The sequence below is a fragment of the Tribolium castaneum genome, chromosome 1 (assembly GCF_031307605.1).
Source record: "Tribolium castaneum strain GA2 chromosome 1, icTriCast1.1, whole genome shotgun sequence".
Taxonomy (NCBI): Eukaryota; Metazoa; Arthropoda; class Insecta; order Coleoptera; family Tenebrionidae; genus Tribolium; species Tribolium castaneum.
In genome coordinates, this window is record NC_087394.1 from 952,194 (window position 1) to 974,741 (window position 22,548).

Sequence of the window (22,548 nt, forward strand, 5' to 3'; positions counted from 1 at the left end):
AGTGCGGCCAACCTTGTCACGTAAAGCTTTCCTAAAAACGAGCCACAAATTTTTAATTTAAATTAATTTACTGATTGTTGTCTATAGTCTATAGTACATTGTTGTTGAACTTGGACATGGTCTAAATGCCTTCGAGACACAATGTATTTATAACAACTTTGAAATTATAAGTGTTATGCAACAAACAATACAAACGCAAGTAAATTTTAAAAATGATTGATAAATGTTAGAAAATCTTGGCTTTTCTGTTACATGTGCAAAGAAAAACACTGCTGTACATTCTAAACCATTTTATTCATAATAGAATTGTACAGACACAATAAATAAAAATAACCAAATTTAAGACGCTAAAATTAATGTGTATAACTTTTCCATTTTGATAGAATAATTTGAAGGTAGCGTTGACAATCCATCCGATTTGTGTAAAACTGCGGATTTTTCCATATTGTCATATCTGTTCGGACTTTACAATTTTATTAAAAATAAATTCTCACCACATCGATTTAAAAACTTACCTAGCTTTCTCTTTTTTATGAAAGAGCATTGTATACCTACTTAAAACGGGGGTAAAACGACAAGGTGATAAATCATTGATAGTGAGTCGCCTAAAAATCGTACAAAAAATGCAAGAAATAATTTAATGATATTTACTTGTAAAAATCGTCGTCTTCCCCACCCCAGCCATAAAAATGATTAGACAAACCATTAATTTTCCGAAAATGTTGCGATGAAATCGCCACAACTCCCCCAAATAACGTTAAATACGGTAAATTAAATCTATCAAAAAAAAGTGTTGCGAACTTAAATTCAAAATCTTAATTTTAATTACCTAAAAGTATCTACACTACTAGACATGTGTCTTGGTTTGCTCACACAACCGTAAATATTTCCACTATTTAGAGGTAAAAGATCAACGTCATGTAAAATAAGGCAAGGAAAATCCATATCAATTGCAACTTTTGCACCATAATTGAGCATTTTCGCTCGATTAAACGGTAAGCTGTCGACTTGATTCACGATAAAAATTCTGTAAAATAAATATTGCTTCTGTAGAAAGTTGTGCATGTAATTCAGAAACGTTTCTAACTGTAACGATCTGTTTCGGTACGGAACTATCACAGCGACTTTTATTAGAGGATTACAATGGTTTGGTTTATGCACACCACCTGAAACACACAAAAATAGTACAACTGTACGTTATCAAAAGTGTTGTGAAAATTTCAAAAATAACGTGCGTCAGGCTCACATTGTTGCATTTAATGAAATAACAAAATGAAATACAAGCAATAAAGTGACAAACTTTTAATTCGTTGTGGAAAATAACGGACTTAAACAATATTTAGCACAGTTCAAGCGTTTTACAATTAACTTTGACACATAACTGGCATACGTTCACAGCACGCTTGATATACCAACACGTACCATGTTCGGGTGTAAAATAATTCTTAGGTTCACTAATTTCTACATCACTGTTATTCAAAATGACATCTTTGTAATTGCAGTTTCTCAAATGTGATAACTTGTTCGTAAATTGTAATTCTTTGTACACATCTTTGAGATCAATGTAATCGTAACGTCGGGCGTGTCTTGTAGGCCAGTAAATTGCAATCGTTACAATAATACCACAAATAATCCAAACGTTTCTTGTCGACATCATGCTAGGAGAAATACATTTTCCTGATAAGGGGATTAAGTATTGTGTCTTGCGCAACGAGAGAATTTCATTTTATTCGCTCTGCCACTGAAATATTCACATTATTACACCAATTAAAAATAAAAGACTTGTTTCTGCCTTCTTCTAGGCCAAGTGAGGTTAGGTTTCCTGACTACTGACTAATCAATTCATTACAATTTAAAGAATTTAGTCATACTGTTTCCCCCTTTTCCCCATAATTTCACTTATGCGGATTATTCATATTTTATCTACTTTTATTAATTCATCACTTTGAATTTTAATGTAACAATGGGACCAACCAAATTATTATTTTTCTGATCTATTGCCACAAGTTGAGTTAATAAATCTGACACATCTGTAGCAGTTTAAGTGTGTCGGGTAATTACACGGTTTGTAGCTGAATTAACTCGATAATTAACTTTCAAATTTTAATTACGTGTTTAGCGCTGACGGACTTTTGTATTTATCAGAATTTGCCCTTTTTTTTGTTAATTTAGGGACTTTAGGCTAGTGAGTTGACGTGGAAGTGACTTGCGCATGCGCTGTTTAACCTTACGTGGCAAAGTGCAAGTGAGGGTTAGAGAAATGTCGTTTATTTATTAATTTTTTCAAGTGTTTTGTTGGACGATTTAGTGTACGTGTTAATTTTTTACGTCCTGGATTACAAAGGTTTGATTTTTTGCACCACTTAACACCCAAACGTGTCAATTTCTCTCCTTATTTTAACTTAATTAATTATAAAATATGGGTCATTATATTTCAAAAAATTGTATCTTTCCATATTTTCACTTTCTCACATGAGTGTTGGAACGTTCTGGTATTTGTTTACATTATCTTTGATTACTTAATACCTATTTGTAGTATTTAAATGTTTTTGCAGTATAAAAAATGAATCGTCAATACCCTCCACATCAGCAACAGTTCGGGTTGCCTCCTCAAGAGATGTTAGGGGGGCACACTTCTCCTTTACCCCCAGGCCCTCCACCACCACAAGGTTTTCAGAATGTTAATTTAGGGCCCCAAAAACCACCACAACCTTACATGTACCCTCCTGGACAAATGCCCACAAACCCTAGGCCTGTGCCCCCAAGCCAATTACCACCAGAACAGGAGCAGAAGCCTGAGCAGTTTGTGCCCCCAATGCCTAAACCTGGAGGTGGTGTTCAAAATGGGCCTCAATTCCAAAATGGTATATTTTCGAATGTATGGGTTTTTTGTTTCTAATTTTTTGGTAGGACCTCCAAACTCAATAAATAAACAACTCCCTCCACAACAAATGCCCAGACCTGGACCCCCTCCTCAACCTTACACTCAACCTCCTCCACCCTCCAACGACCATCAAGGTCCTCCAGCACCTAGACAATACCCAACACTCCCTGGACAACCTCCTTCAGTACCCATTCAACCAAACCCAATGTTAGCTCAACCTCCACCACCTAATCACTTTAACCAACCGCCACCCAACCGTCAATTTAATCAACCTCCCATGTCTAATTTAAATCAACCTCCAATGCCTAATTTAAATCATCCTCCAATGTCTAATTTAAATCAACCTCCAATGCCTAATTTAAATCAACCTCCAATGCCCAATCTAAATCAACCCCCTCCAATGCCTGGACCCAACCAATTAGCCAATCAAATGCAAGGCATGAATTTGAGTGGACCTGCTCCTGGGGCATATCCTCCAGGTCCTTCAATGAAAAGGGCAACGAATGGAGATGGGGGCCCCCATATGCCACCCCCTTTAACTCAACAACAATACATGAATGGACAACAAATGAGGGGTCAACAAGGGTTCGGACAGCCCCCTGTTGGAGGAGCTATGGGGGCTTATCCACAGCCTGCTTATCAACAGCCACAACAAGCGAAACGACTTGATCCAGATCAAATGCCGAGTCCTGTAAGTCGTTTTTTTAACGTATTTTTTGCAAAAAAATAATTGTTGCCTCTGAAAGTACTACTGTGTCTTTTTCGGAGCATTTGACTTTGTTTTTGACAATTTTGTTTACAAAATTTTTGTGAAAAATTCCAAACAAACAAAATAAGATTTTTTTCAAAGTAGGTCGGAAATTGATTTATTTTTGTTTTTTTTAAAGTAGTATTTAAGTATGTTTTGAACCTAAAGTTTAATTTTTTGCAAATTTAGGATTGAAATTGTTAAATAACACATAATTAATTTTTTAATTGGTAGATTTTTTTTGTTTTTAAAAACTTTCTTTTTCACCTGATTTCAATTAGACATTTCAGATATTAAATTAAGTTTAAAATAATACTATAATTGTTGCTTTTTGGTCACATTTTTTCGGATATAAACAATAATTTTGCTCAGTTTTGCCGAAAAACACCAAATCGTTGAAATGTTACTATTTTTACGTGTTTTGAGCGTTAGCTGCAGTATTATGTTATAACTGTTCAAAAAAATCTGGTAATTAAGTCAAAAATAACATAATTTATGCTGTTTTCGTGTTTTTTAAGCACCTTGAGCACTAATAAATTAAATGGTTTTTTACTGTTCAGCAATTTTTTGAATTAAAAGCTCACTCTTTTATAAGGTTTCTTTTTGGTTACTTTTTTCAGTCATAAATACAATTATTTCACTCAATTTCACCAAAAATCAGCAAATTATTTTATATTTCTACGTATTTTGAGCGTTTTTCTGAGAATTCTTTTCAAACTGTTCAAAAAGATTTCTAAAAAAAATGATTCGTAATTTTTTATTGTCCCAACTGTTATAATTTTTGCATGTTTCGTAAGTTTAATCACGATTTTTATGTATTTTAAGTATAAAATTAAATAAAAAGTGAATCACTAATTATTTTTCAGATTCAAGTGACCCAAGACGATCAGCAAAACCGCTCCGGTATTTTTTGCACCAATCAAAAAGGTTTGGTGCCTCCTTTAGTAACAACCAACTTTATTGTTCAAGATCAAGGCAATTCCAGTCCACGATTTATACGTTCTAGCATGTACAACGTGCCAATATCACAGGTTTAATTAATTGTTTATATAAATAAATAAATTAACAAATAATTTGTTAGGACATAATGAAGCAAACTGCAGTTCCCTTCAGTTTGGTCATTAGTCCAATGGCTCGAACAGTCGATCAAGAATACCCTCCACCTATTGTCAATTTTGGGGAACTAGGACCAGTTCGTTGTATCAGATGCAAGGCCTACATGTGCCCTTTTATGCAATTTATTGATTCGGGAAGGCGTTTCCAGTGCCTTTTTTGTAAAGCAACAACTGATGGTAATTGCAAAAATTCTTCTGTCATTTTTTTACTAACTGAGTTAATTATTAGTACCCCAAGAATATTTCCAACATTTGGATCACACTGGTCAAAGATTGGACCGTTTTGAACGTCCAGAACTTGTTTTGGGCACTTATGAGTTCGTTGCAACTCCTGAATATTGTCGGAATAATACTTTACCTAAACCACCAGCTATCATTTTCGTTATTGATGTTTCTTACAATAACATTAAATCAGGTTTAGTACATTTATTATGTGCACAAATTAAGGAGATTATCCAGCATTTACCGGTGGATCAAGGACAGGAAAAAAGCAATATGCGAGTTGGGTTTATTACATACAACAGCTCAGTGCATTTTTACAACATTAAGGTATTGTATTAATCGATCGATGTTTTGGATAAGGAATTTTTTTTTCAAATTAGTGACTAAAAAAATTACTAAAATTGATGTAGAATAACGTTATCTTTAAGAGTTTTCTAGCCAAAAACTAGTTCTTTCGTAAGATTTCTCACAAAGTTAGTTTTAATTAAGCAAAAAAAAAAAATGTAAAAATTACGTAACAAAGTTGCTAGTGTTTGTACTGTTTTCAAGCTTTTCAAGTACTTAAGCAAGTTTCTAAGTTAGAAACACAATCTTCTGTGATATTTTGCTCTAATTTAGCCGAAAAATCAGTAAACTGATTACATTATTTTTGCAATTAATTTGAAGAATTTCATCACAAGTTAGTTGAAAATTTGCAAAATTTTTTAGTCAGAAATTTAGTTTTTACTCGAACGTTTTCCCAATTTTTTTAGATCGCAGTCGCAATTATTTCGAAGAATTTCTTAAAAAATTTGCCCATAAATCTTCAATTTTATTTCAATAATCATATTGTTTTGACTTCTTAGAGCTTTTAAGCACGTTTTTGAGAGAAAAACTCGTTTTTTCCAACGATTTTTCATAAAAATGACTTCATTAACTTTGCCTTTGCTCAGCATTTTAGTACATTTTTAGTGAATAACACAAAAAGTTAAAAATTTGGCTACATGAGCCTTTTTTGAGTATCTAAGGAATTCTAGCGACATTTTCGCTAAAATTTATCTCAAAAGTTACTAAAGTGGGATAAAAATTAAAGAATTTTATCAAATTGATTCGAAAGTGATGTTGTTTGCTAGTAATTTACCAGATTTTTAAGCTTCAGATTCAGTTTTTTCTCGAGCGATTGCTGAATGAGACCTAAAATACCACTATATCAAGGCAAAATGTTTGTGTTTTTTGAATGTTTTAAGCATGTCTTTTAGCTACAAATACAATTATCTTGATGAAATTTTATTTATTTTGAATAATAATTCATTTGACGGCTAATTCAAAATAATTTTGATTTCCGATGTATTTCCTCTAGTTTGGTGTATTTTTTTACTTTACCTAAGAGTTTATATCAAATTTTTTGCTGTGATGTAATTTTGTTATTTTCTGAGACTTTCATTTGTCTGTGTTTTGGTGAATTTATACTGACTTTACATGAAACACGAGTACGTGGATATTCATATGAGCAATAAAAAAATTCATCATGAAACCAAAATATTTCAACTTTATGTTTAATGAATTTTAAAATACCGGGCGTTAGTAAAGATAAAAAAGAATCATTTCTTTAAGAAAAGTTAAGTTATGAGTAATTATAGCTCTCCAAATGTAATATTTAAAAGTTTTTGGTTATTTAACTATTTTTTTTTAATGTGAATTCATTCATTTACAAAAACTCAATACGAAACAAAGAACCAACGAATGAGTAAAAAAATAATGATATAATACAATTACATTACAAATTAAGCCTTATCCTAAAACATTGTGAATACATACATATTTTTTTCTACGACTTGTTGCTACGTTTTATAATTAGGGGAACTTGGCTGCTCCTCAAATGCTAATTGTTGGTGACATCCAAGAAATGTTTATGCCCCTTTTGGACGGATTTTTATGCACACCGGAAGAATCCGGTCCTGTTATCGACGCATTGATGCAACAAATTCCAGCAATGTTTGGTGACACAAGAGAAACAGAAACCATACTTTTACCGGCGATTTTAGCAGGACTAGAGGCTTTAAAAGTAGTGTGATTTACGATAAAGTCACTGCTTGGAAATAAGTTTCTCGTTGTAGGCGTCCGAATGTGCGGGAAAATTATGCGTTTTCCATTCGAGTTTGCCAACAGCTGAAGGACCTGGAAAATTGAAAAATCGTGACGATCGTAAATTACTAGGAACTGATAAAGAACGAACTGTTTTAACACCACAAACACAAGCCTATAATCAGTTAGGTCAGGATTGTGTAGCTGCCGGTTGTTCAGTTGATCTTTTTATTTTTAATAACGCATACATTGATATTGCAACAATCAGTCAAGTGTCGAGGTTGACAGGGGGCGAAGTTCACAAATATACATATTTCCAGGTTTGTTTTTTGTATTTTGATTGAATTATTAAAATTATTAATTAAACAAAAAAATTATAGGCCGATATTGATGGTGAGAGATTAATAAAAGATATTATAACGAATATCAGCAGACCTATCGCATTTGATGCTATTATGAGAGTACGGACGTCAACTGGTGTCAGACCCACTGATTTTTATGGGCATTTTTACATGTCAAATACCACAGATATGGAACTAGCAGCCATTGGTGAGCAGAAAAAAATTTTTTTTGTTTATTTTTAACTACGTCAACACTATTCGAAAAAGTGAAACTATTTTAACTCTAACCTACGCAAAATGATCCGGGGAATCGATCGGTGTCGAGAAAATCTTCAAATTTTCAATAGTTTTTTAGTTTTGATTTTTTTTATTTTACCCATTTATTTTTGCTTTTATATGCAATTTATACGAAAACTATTAGTCGGACAACAATGATTTTTGTTGGAGAAGATAGATAATTAAAAGAGCTTTCCAACGACAATACACATTATGGGGTTATCTCTAATAGTTCCGGAACTATTACTCAATAATTGTTCCGGGTACCGGAAACCGACCAAAATTTTGACAAAATTGGAAAAATCAAAATCGTAAAAATCGAACCTATTGACTTTTTTTCTACTTTTAACAACACCAGAGGGTTGTAAATGCATAGAAAAGTCCATAAAATTTTGCTCGAACGGGTTTTAAAAGAATAAATAGGGGAGTGTGTTACGTATTTCTTTTTTTTTTTTAGATTGTGATAAAGCAGTGGCTGTTGAAATAAAACACGACGACAAACTATCTGAAGAAGAAGGTGTTTACATCCAGGCGGCTTTATTGTATACGTCATGTTCGGGTCAACGCCGCCTGCGCGTAATGAATCTTTCACTGAAAACTTGCTCACAAATGTCCGACCTTTACCGAAACTGTGATTGTGATACGATAATCAATTACGTTTCGAAACAGGCAACTTATAAATTATACGAACATAATCCGAAAGCTGTAAAAGACAGTATAGTGACACGAGCTGCGCAAATTTTAGCAAGCTATCGCAAAAACTGTGCTAGTCCAAGTAGCGCAGGTCAGTTGATTTTGCCCGAATGTATGAAATTATTGCCTTTGTATGTGAATTGTCTATTGAAGAGCGATGCTCTGTCTGGAGGCTCTGATATGACAATAGACGATCGGTCGTATGTTATGCAGGAGGTCATGATTATGGATATACCCACGAGTGTGAATTATTTCTATCCAAGGTTGATTCCTTTGATTGATTTGGATGTGAGTCAAGATCCTGTTCAGATTCCTTCGCCTATTAGGTGTACGATAGATAAAATGAGTGAGCAAGGTGTTTATATCTTGGAAAATGGGATACACATGTTTTTGTGGATTGGACTTGAAGCCAATCCTGATTTCATCCAGAAAGTTTTTGGAGTCCCGTCTGCCATTCAAGTGGATGTGGAAAAAGTTGCATTGCCTGAATTGGATAATTCGTTGTCGGTTGCTGTAAGAAATATTATTGAAGAAATCAGGATACAGAGACATAAATGCATGAGGGTAAGTTATTTTGTTTTTTTATCAACTTTTTTGAGAAAAAAAATTGCACAAAAATAAAGCAAAAAACATCAATCGATTTTTGTCATAGCCAACTATGATTCCTATTTAAAAAAATACATCTTTATGCGATGATAACATTATTAAATTGTCTGCAAAAAAGTACCTATAATATATTTGTTTCAAATGTGTATCTTGTATAATAAGGAAGATATAAAATTTCAACTTTTGTTTATAAGCCGAAAACAAAAGATGATAGCGAGATGTGGTTTTTTGACCAAAATTATTAATTCCTCAAAAAACGGACCCAAGAATATGTCGGATTTTTAAGCACCCTGTACAGTGCTTTCGCTTTCTTTTTTTCAAAGTATTGTTAAGATGTGGATTTTTTTTTCAGTTAACTATTGTTCGTCAGAGAGAGAAGTTGGAGCCCGTTTTTAAACATTTCCTAGCTGAAGATCGTGGAACGGATGGATCTCCGAGTTATGTCGACTTTTTAATACATATGCACAAAGAAATTCGTTCGTTGTTAAGCTAGCAATTGAGAAGAAAATGAATTTATTTTCATCATTTATTTTACTTGAAATATACTATTTTTATTATTTTTTAAGGAGAAGGAAATGTGCGGATTCTTGTACTGGAAAATAAATAAAAATACAGTTTCCACTTGAATTATTATGTTACAATGTTACTGTAGATTGTTATTTTACTTAAACTTGAATGTAAATGTTTAATACAACATAAGCTAAAGTATGGAATTATTTTGTATTTATATTTATTGGTGCCCATTTGAGATCATGTATCATACTAATACCTAATAAAATAGCTGTAAGAAAATTGTGTTTTGATTCATCCAAACCCTTAATTACACAATTGCATTTTAAAAAAGACAAAATAACGTACATTGACTTGGTTAATTTATGTCTGAAAATAACTCGAAATAAGCAAAATTATGTAATTAAAATATTCAATGGAACTAAAATTTTTTGTACAAAAAAGGCAAAAATAATACTAACTATAACCTGATTTGCCGAATTTTTTACGAAAAAAAATTAACGTGCTTGAAAATCTTTTATTTATGCGAACACCATACAAGTTTGCACATATCAAATAAAGAAGAAATAATGAAACTTACAGATTATCTTATTTATTTTTTAACAAAATTTTTAGAAAAAAACGATTTTATCTAAAAAAACATTAAGCAACATTTTCGAGCAAACTTTTTGTTGAGATTTTGGCCTTTTTGATGAAATTCTCACAAAATCGTAAAATTCATAGTAAAATAGGGCCCTATTTTAAATGACGTTAATTTCGATGTAAATTGGTAAATTTTTCGACAAATTGAATAAATAATAGAATAAATAATAAAAAAAAAGTTTTCGACCAAATTTTGTTTAATTTTTTTATGAAATTCTTCAGAAAAACGCGTAAAATTCAGTGAAACAGGGTTAAATAATGACGATAATTTCGATCTAATTTTTCAGTCAAAAAAAGACAATAAAATAAACATGTTATTAAAAAAATAACAAAAATTTCTACCAGATTTATTGTTGGCGGTTTGTTTGACGAAATTCTTAACAACCACGTAAAATTAATCAAAAGTAGGTTTTGCACCAAAAAGCAAGGAATAAATTAATTTTGTGAGAAGGTGGAAACTCATTTTCAAAAAAATCAGTGTTTGTGCAATTTTATTTTGTATTCAAGCACTACTTTCATTCAGTGTGTTTAACATTAGCATCAATTACGATGATTTCAAAAAATAATATGAAAATTTTGATGATTATTTATTTATGTACCTTTATCCTGAAAAATAGGTGATTTTCGCGTGTCCTATCCAAGTCAGGCACCTGTTAATTTGGGGCGCATGTGTGCAGGTTGTCGGTGTTCTTTTGTGCGAGTCTTCAGTTCCGTTCCGTTCGCCGCCGATTGTAGTTCACGACCAGAAACGAACACGAATCAAACACGAAAGCTCGCCGGTGTTATCATGAGCTTTTTCCGGAATATTTTTCAGTGATCCGATTTTTCAGTGATTTGCTTAACCGTAGCATTTTTCAGTCGGTCCCTTGAGCTGTTATTGTGTCACCAACTGCTAAATTTAAACAACATTTTAAAATAGAACAAACTGTCGCAAAATTAACTTCTTCAAAGACACGATTTTGTGTGCAGGCATGTGAATTTTATTAAGATAATTATTGTGGACGAACTTTTTGGGAAATGGATGAAATGAAACTTTTCGGCACTTGGGTGCTTTTGCTCGGCTTTCTACTGCAATATACAGGTGAGCGAGTGCACAAATTTATTTTTGATCATCTGACTCAGATTTAAAATTTCGGTGATGTTGACACGTGCTAGATACAGGGTGTCTCAGTGATGTGAAAAGTCCATTATTGACCTTTAAATGCTGGAAAATTAATCTGACTCACTTAAAATTATTTTCAAAAATAGATACAGAGGGTGTTTCCAAAATTAGCTGCAACAAAAACTTGGAACAACCACCTATATTTGTTGCATTTTTGGATGAAGCTTTTAACACTGATGTTTGTTATTGGTCGATTTTGCTTTGTTTTTGAAATAATTTGATTTTTTTGATAAAAACACGCTTTTAAAAAAAAAGATATGAAAACTAAGAATCTCAGAAAAGCAGAACTTTAACCAGTTTAAAGAAAACAGTTCAAACTTCAAGGATATATTATTTTTTTTAGCTTACTGCAATCAAGAAGATAAAAAATGAAGAGGTTTGTTGCAAGTTAAATAAATAAAAAAAATTTCAATGGAACACAATTTTTTTTATTTTTGCATCTAAAAGACCTTTAGTTAAATGTCTTTTGCTGATTACTCAAAAGATAGTTAACATTAAACATTAAAAATAATTAACTATATTGTCTCAGTAGTCGAAAAGTAAAATATCTTTTTAGTTATTAACTTTAGGTATTTAAAACTTGATGTTTTTTGATAAAATGTGTTTTTGTCAAAAAAATCAAATTATTTCAAAAACTAGATCAAAATCATCCGTGTTAAAAGCTACGTCTAAAAATGCAAAAAAATTAGGGTGTTTCCACTTGAAAAAACATAACTTTAGTGAGTGATTTTTTTTAATTGGGACAACCTCTGTACCGCATTATTTCAGAAACATGGAGCAGAAACGCAGCAATAAACCAAAAAAAAAAGAAAAATTCAATATCTTTTGGAGTGTTTTCGGGTCGTTGGGACAGCCTGTATTTCTAAATACAATAACTGTGAAATTAATTAATCCCGAAACGTGTTTGTACACATGTGGAGTGATAGGCAAATTAATGAAAATTTTAGCTGTATTTAACCATTTTTCAATTGTATACAGCGCTATCTGACAATTCATCTAAGCAAATATTTGCCTCTGAATAAAACTAATAAAATATGCACTAATCAATACAATACAGACCGGAAAAGCATTTAGTGCAATACGTTTTATTATTCATGATTCAGTCTGGGAAACATTAAAAATTGGATTTTGTTGAATGGTGTTCCATAATTGCCAAAATAAATTCAACAAAAAAAATCCGTCGCCTTTATTTCTCTTCATTTCCGATTCAAGCTAAATTTATATAAATTCAATTCCTTGGAGCGATTTTAAACTCAGCACCAATTTAACCGAATTTGCATATTTTTTACACAAATTTTCATTCGTTTCGAAAACTATAGATTTAACATATTTTTTCCGATTCTTTCGTTCACGCTTATTCTTCGACGTGTAAAAAATCACAGAGAGAAATGTTGTTATGCACATTAACTACTTAAAGCCGGTGGAAATAATCCCTTGGCTGGAATTCAATTTAGAAAAAAACTAAAGCTTGCATATTCCCTTCACGTGAGGGGATTATTGGAATAATTCCATTTGTTGTTACGAGTGAGCATTGAAGAGTTCATTAAATGTTAAGGGTTGCTAGAACGAGGGGTTGAGACACTTGAAATCAGATATTATTGTCGTTAAATTAAAATAAGAGTTGTGACAAGTTCGTTACTATTAGTCAGAATGTATTTTTTGTCGGATGGAAGCAAAGCGGGAAAAAACAATTTGCATGGTTTTATTTAGTGTAAAATATTCCGTGTAATATTTCACTGGTCTAGTAATAGAATTATGAGTAAAACATTTCACGGGCATTAAGTATGCATAGCATATTATACTTTGCTTATTCTTAACTGGGTTATTTAGGATACATCTCACGCTCTTTCTCTCATCATATTTGAGACTTGATGTCGGAAAAAGGACTCGGGATAAATTGACTTTATATTGTGTTAGGGTTGGAAGACTGTTGTTTAATTTAATTTCATTGAAAATATTGCTAAGTGATGTAGCTCCAGCGTCTGGACTATTACCGGGAAGGACTCTTATTATTACTTTGCTCAGTGTGTTTAATTAACAAAAGGATAATGGCTGAAAGTGTGCTTGAATAATCGCAAATGTGATAGAATATATTATGTTTGAAATTACCTATTCCTGTATTTCAAGCTCGAAACTTTTGGAATTTTCTTGGATAAATCAACTGAGATAAAACAAAAGTTTTATCTAAATACAATTGTCTATACAAAAAAATCTCATTATTATGCGTGTTTATTATAAATTTAATGCTTCGTAATTGAAATAGAATAACAAAAATTACGTATCGCATAATTTTATTGTAATGGATTTTTTAAATAAATAAGTCGTTGATTTTACTTAAAACTATAACTGTAAATTTAAAGACTGCGATAATAATTTGCAACTATTTTTATATTTAAAGGAGGATTTCACTGCAGACTAGTGATATACTTAAAATAAATAACTTCATATGCTTCAGTTTATGATCATGTCCCTTCTAGACCATTTAATGTTCCAAGCCCTAACCAGAAATAACTTGAACGCGTGTTTTTTTCCTTAAAAAATGTCTGTTAAACCAATCTAACACGTCAATCTGTGAAATTAACTACCACAGTGAAAACTAAATTGCCCGTAATTATTTCCAGCAGTTATCTTGTTTGACTAATTATTCCAGATGCCGACACTTAAATCTTGCTCCCTCTCCCATAAAAGTGTTAACTTATCCTCAAAAATAAATTTCTTGCAACTTCAAACCCACACCTGTCTCTGTTTTATACCGAACACCGTTTGTTGTTTTCTTCTTGTCCGTTGGTCGCTCGCATCCGGTGGTTCGCAGGCAGTCGTCCGTATTTCCGGTTAGGGATGGCAGCCCTAAATTCTTTTACTATCATTGTTCTTGAGGAAGGGTAGTGTTAATGTTTAACTATTTATTGTTGTATAACTTGATATACGGACACCTATTGTCGTCCGAGTATAAAAGAGATTTGCGCGCGTTTTTTATTATTATCTCGACGACGGAAGTCGACCGAAATTATTGCCCTTTTACTTTATTTTACGTGTCACGTTCCTAAGACCTTTTTGTTGATGGTATTTGAGAGGTAAAACGGAAAGAGACGACAGAAATCAAGCCCCTAAAAAAGAATATTAGCATTGCTTTATTTAGCATTGTAAGAAATAGGAAACTTGAAATTCTAGACGGCAGATAATGTGATTCCCAAAACTGTGTTCTTTTTTTGTGGTTATGTTTCGAGTTTCAAACTTACCGCCATTTTAGGGCGTAGGGCTACCAACACTTATAATCTGTGCATCACTATCAACTAACCAAAGTTATAGCGTTGTTTAGAACAAGAAAATTGTTAAAACATAAAATAAGCATAAAGGCTTTAAACTACAACATTTTTTTTATGTTATTAATCCGAAAGTGTAAGTTTCAACAATTTGAATGACCGTTAGAGTGCGCTTCTGTTGTTCGGCAAGTGATGGGGGACGCGTTAGGGAAACCCCGATTTTTCCAAATTTTTGTGTTTTTCGGCACTAGTGAGTGAAATTCTTTGTAAAATTGTGAAGTACAGTTGTATGTTTGTGTTAGTTGTGATATTATATCGAAATAAATGTGTGTTTTGGTTTTTTGAACAAAAATTACTTTCAAATAACTAAAGTGAGAAAAACTAATTTGTGACGATTTGTGGGCCTTTTGCGTGCGTATTTTCAACAAATGTGAGTAGTTTTTGTGTTTTATTAAGGTTTTAAGGCAAATTAAGGTTTTTGGGGTCAATAAACTCTATAGCACAGACGAACGATCTGATTGGTTCATACGTCGTAGGTGTCGGCCAATCAGAGTAACGCTTTGGAAAATTTGAAAAATTGTGCTTTTTGAAACTTTTTCATAATAGAGCACAAAATTGAAATAATTTTTGACAAAAATCTGGAGCTTCAACGTTATAACTTTAATAAATTAATTTTTTATTTTTGACAATTTATTATAAATTTTTGTTTTTTTTTAATTGAAAAGAAAAATGTTTGAAATCGAAAAAAGCAAAAGTTTTTAGCAAGAAATCAATAATTTCTAGAGAAAATTATCAAAAAATTAAGTATGATTGTTGGTTTTTCGAGCTGTTTATACTAAATCCTAAAAATTGTTTTTTCGATTTTTTGACCCGATTTGTTTTATGGGAGTTCTATGGCTTTTTTGGGGAATTATGCAACCAACATTACACACTTGGACACATTTTAGATACCATTTCCAACGAGTGACTGAAAAAATATGTATGAACATATCAGCACGTGTTTTAGTGATTTTATTTATATTTATTTTTTTCTAATAATGTAACTATTGTTAAATTGAAGAAAATGGAGGCTCAGTATAGGTAATACCATTATTGGAACCTTTTAAGACTAATTAAATGAGGAATATAAATAGATACACTTACCGACTTACTTGAGATTTATGGCTTTCGTAGTAAATTAAATAGAAAAGTTGCAATCAGCTTACGGAATAAGTTTGTCTCACACATTTTAAAACAGGAATTAGTTTGTGTTCAAATAAAAAATAAGAATTAGTTCGAGCTTTACTACACCTGGAGGGTTTTTAGTTGTATGTTTGTAAGAGGTAAAATGTTTGTATCAAGAGTGTCCCCGGTACGCTTTTAAGGGAATTCCTTTCAAAAGAAAGTAGGAAATCGTTTGTTGCACGCCAGAAAAAATAAATTGGCTTTCAGTGGGATTAGACTTATTTTGATACGTAATTAATGTGTCTGGTCTAACGCTAAAAATCGAGTTTGTTTAAATTTGATGGACAAATGAACCAAACAATAGAGAAGCTAAATGTGAAGATATGTAGTAAATCTAGTGTAAACATTAGCATGGACGTTAATGTGCATTTTTCAACTAGACGAGTTAAAATTAAATCGATCTCATCGGTATTATTAGAACGAGTAGCGAATCAGTGCTGTGTGCCGGTTTTTTTATCAGTGTAACGTGAAATTTTAAAATTAAATAGAGATATAATGTGTCATAGCCTCTGGTAACGAATATTTTCACATAAAATTTAATTTTCTTCAGTCAGTCAAAAATTGTTCCATTTTTTTATGAAAAGGAGAATTGACTTTGGGATAAACATCGTAACATCCAGTATTTATTGTTGGAACATTTATGTCTTTTCCTTTTCGTGCGTTTCATCCCAATGTCCAAAGGGAAAAGGGTTCTGTCGCTGCACGAAAATATATGACGTTAGATAGAAATAAAATGCACTGTTTAGACATGAGCAGCTTCAATAACTTGCAAAATATATTTCTGCGTGGGAGAATAACAAATAAGAGTCCAGTTGTAAAAAATCCTGACATGAATGAACGTTATTTGCGAAATTCATTGATTGTTAAAAATAGACCGCATTATACACACATCTAAACTTTTATTACTGCTAAGTTAAACTGAACCAAAATAAATATTAAACGTGATGTTTAATCGCGCATTAACTAGACAACTTTTTCTTCGGTGATATCTCAGACTGTAAGTCCTTCCACAGCCAGCAAGGATATAATTTTCAATTATATTCCAAAACATTAGTTTAATGAATTTCTGTTTTGTCTGGAATATTTTAATAACGCAATAGCTGGAAAGCTTTGAAACACAATATTTAAAATGAAATATGTGGGAGTTTTAATATTTTTGCAATTTCGTAGTTAATTCTTACTTTAATTACAAGCATCACATTTTGAAAATAATGCAACTGCACTTCCAACAACATTATTTTTACTCGTATTTACGTGTTTTATTCCAACAAAAGTTTTGAGATTCGCTTGTTTACGTTACATTGTGCTGGATAGTTTATGCTTGCTAGTGAAAATATTATCTTTGATAAACGCCATAGGTAACTTGTTTAACAATAATAGCAAAGGATTTGATTATGGTGATTAGTGCATGTGAAATTAGATGTTTTTTTTATTTTAGTCAAGAAAAAGTTGGTTCGTTTTACAAGGGATAGGCTGACCTTTGCTGGCCGACAATTTCCATTTCAAATTGAAGAGTTTTTGTTTGCGGAGACTTGCATTATAATGTATGACTAAAAGCCACTCTCTTTTGCTCAAAGTTGTCGGATTGTAGGCTATAGGGCGTTTTAAAAACCTCAGGCGCTGGAGAATTTTATTTATGGTTTGATTTCAAAAATTAAAAAACTAAAATAAAATCGTTTTTGACATAGTAATATAAGTTAATGCTTTTAATTTTTTTCTGAATGTCATAATGTTATTTTAGCCGAAATTCATTCAACTTTTTTATTAGGACCTATATTTTTCTCTTCATAGACGAAAAAATAAGTCACACATTCTTAAGTTTATTTCTTGAGAAAATTTATCAGACATCTACAACTGTTTACGAAAAAAATATTTTATCTTACAGATGCAGTTTTTTAACTACATTATATCATTGTTTTCGGTGAAACAAATCAAATTTCTCTAGAGCTTATTTCAAATCTGGTGGCGAACTGACGTTGTCAGAAATTACTGAATTTTGGCATTAGACACATGTTTACTATTGAAAAAAAGTTGCCCATACATCATAATAAAATGACTTTCAAGCCCACCGTTTGTCTTTAAACAATTATAAAAGATACGTGAGATGAAAAATAATGAACAAATTTTTAATAATATCTAATAGTAATAATTCAATGTATCTTCCTTCTCAGAATTTATTAATGTTAAAATGATAGTTTAGAGAAAAAAATGCACGCCCATATATTTCATTATCTTAACCAAGTAAGATACATTTCAAGTGTCTTTTATGTCACTGTCAGTTCGCCATCAGATGTGGAACAATCTCTAACACATCGCCTTTTAACACTATTTATGAATGTAGGCAACTAACAATACAAATGATCAAAATTGTTCTACGACATTCGTAAAAACATCAGGGCATGTTGTGTGTTTGTTTAATAATGAACACCCGATATAATATACTATTATGCCACAGAGAATTTAGGTGTTTGGTCTATTGTTTTTTTTTCTTAAATAAGATTTGCTTAACGGGAATGACGATTTTTCCAACACTTGTATACTAGAAATTAAGTAAAAAACTTCAACTAATATTTATTTCAGTGTTACTTATACTTAATTAAAAATTAAGTATTGTTTCATGCCTAACTCGATGGAAAATTATTTGATCTAATTTTTCGAAAAGCATTATCTTGTGTATAATACAAGAGCCAACTGAAGTTAGTTAGCTGGATTTAATCTTAAATAAAAATTTTTGCAATATAAATATAATTAAAGTTGTCACAAAACGTTTAATCTGCATGAATTTGCATCTGAAAAGTTGCTTTCGCATAGCTTTCAGACTAATGATGTATATTCTTTATAATTTTTCTCTAAACCGTTGAACGAACTTTTCTCGCACTTGACTTAATTATTATTGAAATGCAGCGTTTCAATTTTTGCACAATTCTGGAATAATTTGCAACTTTTTCTCCATATCGTTGTCTACAACAGTTGAATGTAAATGAAAACGGCATTATTTCTGGTTGTAAACTCCGACTAAGCTGAATGGCCTCATAAATTAACTTTACGCACAATTGCTACCAAATAAATTGTCCCGCAGGCTCAAAAGGTAAAATATGGTACCGATCAATCTGTGCCGTTTAAATAGTGAGCACTGCTTTTAGACGTTATTACAATATTCAACCACCAAGTGGTTTTGAAATAAAGAAGAGAGTAAGAAATATGATTTATGATGATATAATGATCTGAAGCGAACAATCGCTGGGAGTTTGTTTGTGTAGTTCCTGTCTCTTCGACATTGTTTATTAAAGAGGAAAAAGTCTCATGTGCTGATAATAAAGCAAACAATAGCAGCATCGTATTTACAAATTGCACTATATTCACATAAAACAACGGGATACCTATGAGTTGAACGCAACAAAAGCTGGAAAAGCATGAACAAAAGGGTTTAAAACGCCCTAATTAAATATACTGAGTTAATTTAGCCCACAAGCAGATTTCTTAAATACGCAAGTACACGTCTGGATGATCAAAAATCGTAGTCAGTTAAAAGAATTCGGAAATGTGTGTGTGTGTGTCCTTTTGATACACTTTTATAGAATCGCACAAAACTGAAATAAAATCTGCTCCATGTAGCGAGTCTTTGATGTCGGCTGGATCCGGAATAACACGTAATAAATAAAATTCTTCTTTATATTTCCCACGTAACATATTTCATGAGTACGTAAAATAAAAATTAAATTTTTTGTCGTGCTTTTAAAGCCACCTCTCTGTAGTACAAGTAGTGTTGGACTGATCCTTTCTAATCGATTCGTAACAGAGCAGAAGCTCAATTAATTTTAGGTCGAGCGACAAAAACAGATGACTAACTGAGAAGGAAAATGTTTTAAAATCGATTCAATTACTAGTAATTTAGTAAAATTAAAAGAACATCCAACTAAATGTGTTGTGTTGTTGCAACAGGTCAATGAATATTAGTTAGTGATGTCAAAAATGTAGATTTAATTATGTTTGTACAACCGTTTGTTATGGGACTAACTGGAGCTATTTGTTTACATAATTGTTGGACATAATGAAGTGCAAAAAGTTGACGTTATGAAATATTTAGACCTTGTTTAGCGGGTGTTTGGCGTCAAGCATTATTTTGCCTGCAAATTTTACACTGTCCACTGTTGTGTACATTTGTATATTAATCCAATTTTTTTTATAAATCTATCTAGGACTTAAAATTGTGCGAAATGTTATTAAAATTATTGTTAAAGATTGTTTTGTGACGGAGAGTTCTTATTTTTTTGATACACGAATTATTCGTCAAATTGGCACAATTTTTTTCATTACTATTGGTTCATTTTATTACTCATTATAGTAACTGCAATAAAAGGTATTAAATTTTTAACACCTCAAATAAGAGCTTTATTATTGTTAAAATAATGTTTTGGAATACTCATTAAAAAGTCAAAATCTAACTGCAAAAATTTACCACAAAGTTCCGGTAATAATTACAAATTTTGTAAAAATTGTCAGAAATCTACCAAAAGACTAGAATGTTTTCAAAATGATCCATGGGAACATTTTTAAAGCCAAACCTGTTTTTTCCATTTTTTATTCTTATTTTTCTTATTAATGTAACTTTTATGATTTATTGCAAAAATTGAGAATTTTCTCTTCGAAAATCGGTCCAGAAATTGATTTTAATAACCGCTTAATATTGGTTATTTTCCCAATCAAGTCGATTTGATCGGAAAAGTTCCTTAATGCAATCCATTCGGAATTCTAATCAATTTAAGCTCGACGTTCATAAATCATAATAAAAGTTTTGATAAATCGAAACTATTCCCCTGCTTGATTAATTCTCGTAGATATATCGCGTTGAAACGTTTGTAAAGGAAAAGTCGAATTGAAAAATGCAGAGAGTTGTCTGTCTATCGACCACTTTTTATTTCTGTTTCGCAAAATAGCGCCTTCAACACAAAAACTTTATGTAAATCTAGGTCAGGCGTCGTATACGCTTGTGTAATTTTCTATGTGGACATCTTAATGTGGAACGAAAATAACACTGGCAAAATTCAAAGCGGGTTTTAACACTGGGGATTTAAGAGGCTGTTGTGTTATTGCTTTCTTGAAGAGTAATTCGCGATTTGGCACAACTTTTGACTTATTATTTTTTGGCTGGCGCCTCAAAACCCGGAAGTTACTAAATTAGTCGATTTTTTCATTAAAGAAAAAAAAACGTAGGTAATTAGTTGAGGATTTACAAACATTTCAAGGAAGTTGCTAGCAATCGAAGATATATTTCCCAGGAACAGATAAGACTGTTCTCACAGTTGGGAGTAAAAAGTCTGGAATGGTCTTTCGCCATTTACTTTATGTGCAATTTGGAATTAAATGCACCTAGTAACAGTTACGTATGTGTTTTAAAACTGCTTGAGCTTTTTTCTGGAAGCTTAACGCGGGTGGATTTATTTATTTCGAGTGAAACTGTTAAATTAATAATGAGTTAATTCACAAAATTAAATTGTTGATTCAAGTTTTCCAATCTTTTGTTTGCCTTTCATTTACGGGAGCAATAATTTCCCGATTTTAATGAGAGAGATAACTTTGTTATCTCAAAACAATGATTCGTACAACTTAATTATCGACTGTGTCAACTCACCCAATTGAAAATTAGATACGATTGTACTAAACATTTTCATCGATTTTTCATCATCATCAGAAATTCGTCGAAGGGTCGATTAGATGCGAGCTTAGCCAATTGTAAAATCACCAAGGCCTGGAGCTACCTATACGCTACGCCCTTTTTTAATCAGATATCCTGAGAATCGGAGGATTTACCCTTAAAATTGCGTAGGAAATTAAACGTCAAATTGACGAAGCTGAGATCTTATTGGTTGTGAGGGCTGATTTGTTATTGGTGGTTGTACAAATTTCGTTTGCATAGAGGAAAATGATTTGTAACGGGAGATAAGGAAGCAGAAACAGGAAATTTTTCAGACTGACAACGTCTTGGAAATTTATACAAACAAATGGATTCGATTTTAATCGATTTTCGTGGAGTAATTAATGCAGGAAGTTGACGTGGCTCTTTTTTACATAAGACAAATTTTCTAATGTTGATATTGATTATCACTTGATAATTACTACATCGTGAACTTTATAAATAATTCCAACAAAGTTTCATTCATTATTGTGGTGATTTTATATGGAAATGCAGATGTCGCCAGATGTAATTTTTTCTCGATTTTATTTTCAAATAATTACTTGTTATTGATTTTAAACAGTTTGCAAATTAAATCAATCTCGAAATGACTCAAACAGGGTGAATTATTGGTCGCTTGTAGTACAATTCTAATTATTTTTATTGTCAATTTTTTAAACAAGTTTTAAAAGAAAAGAAATCAACAAATTAAAAGTAATTTACATTAATTTTTTTCACCGTTTTAGCATAATTTTTATGGGCCGAATGAGCGATTTTTTCTCGAAATTTGGACACAAATAGAAAAAGCTAAGCTAAAAAATCAATAAATTATTAAAATAAAATGTTGGAAATCTGTGAAAAATTTCATTATTTTGTTTCGTGTTTTGTGTTTAGTTTTAAACTAATAAAACAAGCAAAAATGATGTTTTTAAACAAAATAATCTGTTTTTTTTGTGAGACTGCTAATACAGATCGAAAAGTCACGACAATAAAACGGTAATTACATTATTATTTTTGTTTGTTTGACTTTTTAGTGTTGTTATTTTACTATTCTTATTTACAATTTTTTATAAATATCACTTAATTTTTTCCAGCTGACAGATGTGTTAAAAAATACAGAAAAG

General features: G+C 31.6%; 3 protein-coding genes and 1 long non-coding RNA gene across 23 annotated transcripts in view; 2 read left to right on the forward strand and 2 right to left on the reverse strand.

Moving 5' to 3' along the window:
* Positions 1 to 275: 275 nt before the first annotated feature.
* Positions 276 to 2,153, reverse strand: beta4GalNAcTB (beta1,4-N-acetylgalactosaminyltransferase B). Of its 3 annotated transcripts, XM_064354910.1 has the most exons (7): positions 1,793 to 2,153; positions 1,708 to 1,741; positions 1,423 to 1,658; positions 830 to 1,166; positions 652 to 777; positions 516 to 605; positions 276 to 463 (listed from the first exon to the last, which is right to left on the reverse strand). In XM_064354910.1, the coding sequence occupies exons 3-7, from the start codon at positions 1,655 to 1,657 to the stop codon at positions 340 to 342; spliced, it is 912 nt and encodes a 303-aa protein (XP_064210980.1). In that variant the 5' UTR covers position 1,658; positions 1,708 to 1,741; positions 1,793 to 2,153; the 3' UTR covers positions 276 to 339. The 3 variants fall into 3 exon arrangements, with proteins under 3 accessions (XP_064210980.1, XP_064210973.1, XP_008193199.1); XM_064354903.1 differs by having other exon boundaries at positions 1,423 to 1,741; positions 1,793 to 2,152; XM_008194977.3 differs by having other exon boundaries at positions 1,423 to 2,152.
* A 33-nt stretch (positions 2,154 to 2,186) lies between these two features.
* Sec24CD (Secretory 24CD) lies at positions 2,187 to 9,741 on the forward strand. Its single transcript, XM_966793.4, has 11 exons — positions 2,187 to 2,344; positions 2,556 to 2,864; positions 2,911 to 3,575; positions 4,499 to 4,663; positions 4,714 to 4,924; positions 4,977 to 5,296; positions 6,807 to 7,013; positions 7,066 to 7,353; positions 7,414 to 7,582; positions 8,108 to 8,907; positions 9,302 to 9,741. Exons 2-11 carry the CDS (start codon positions 2,564 to 2,566, stop codon positions 9,440 to 9,442), a joined length of 3,267 nt encoding a protein of 1,088 aa, XP_971886.1. The 5' UTR covers positions 2,187 to 2,344; positions 2,556 to 2,563; the 3' UTR covers positions 9,443 to 9,741.
* Positions 9,742 to 10,797: 1,056 nt separating this feature from the next.
* nrm (neuromusculin) overlaps positions 10,798 to 22,548 on the forward strand; it is a 132,249-nt gene continuing 120,498 nt past the window's right edge. For 17 of the 18 annotated variants that reach the window (XM_015984621.2, XM_064359842.1, XM_064359838.1 and 14 more), the window contains exon 1: positions 10,798 to 11,182. In XM_015984621.2, the coding sequence (XP_015840107.1) occupies positions 11,119 to 11,182 (64 nt within the window). In that variant the 5' untranslated portion in view covers positions 10,798 to 11,118. Of the gene's footprint in view, positions 11,183 to 14,939; positions 14,957 to 22,548 lie in introns of those variants that run through there. The other variant, XM_015984617.2, reaches the window with a different exon arrangement.
* LOC103312955 (uncharacterized) lies at positions 13,544 to 14,653 on the reverse strand. Its single transcript, XR_511438.3, has 3 exons — positions 14,423 to 14,653; positions 13,849 to 14,370; positions 13,544 to 13,794 (listed from the first exon to the last, which is right to left on the reverse strand). It is a non-coding gene; the product is annotated as an uncharacterized LOC103312955 (long non-coding RNA).

Bases quoted from the DNA above. Each gene is read 5' to 3' on its own strand.
- Sec24CD (XM_966793.4), top strand. From the start codon at position 2,564: ATGAATCGTCAATACCCTCCACATCAGCAACAGTTCGGGTTGCCTCCT. The intron at 4,925-4,976 runs GTAATTGCAAAA...GTTAATTATTAG, and splicing joins TTGTAAAGCAACAACTGATG to TACCCCAAGAATATTTCCAA. The intron at 5,297-6,806 runs GTATTGTATTAA...TTTTATAATTAG, and splicing joins TGCATTTTTACAACATTAAG to GGGAACTTGGCTGCTCCTCA.
- beta4GalNAcTB (XM_064354910.1), bottom strand. From the start codon at position 1,657: ATGATGTCGACAAGAAACGTTTGGATTATTTGTGGTATTATTGTAACG. The intron at 1,167-1,422 runs GTACGTGTTGGT...TGTGTGTTTCAG, and splicing joins TTATTTTACACCCGAACATG to GTGGTGTGCATAAACCAAAC. The intron at 464-515 runs GTAAGTTTTTAA...AAAATTGTAAAG, and splicing joins CATAAAAAAGAGAAAGCTAG to TCCGAACAGATATGACAATA.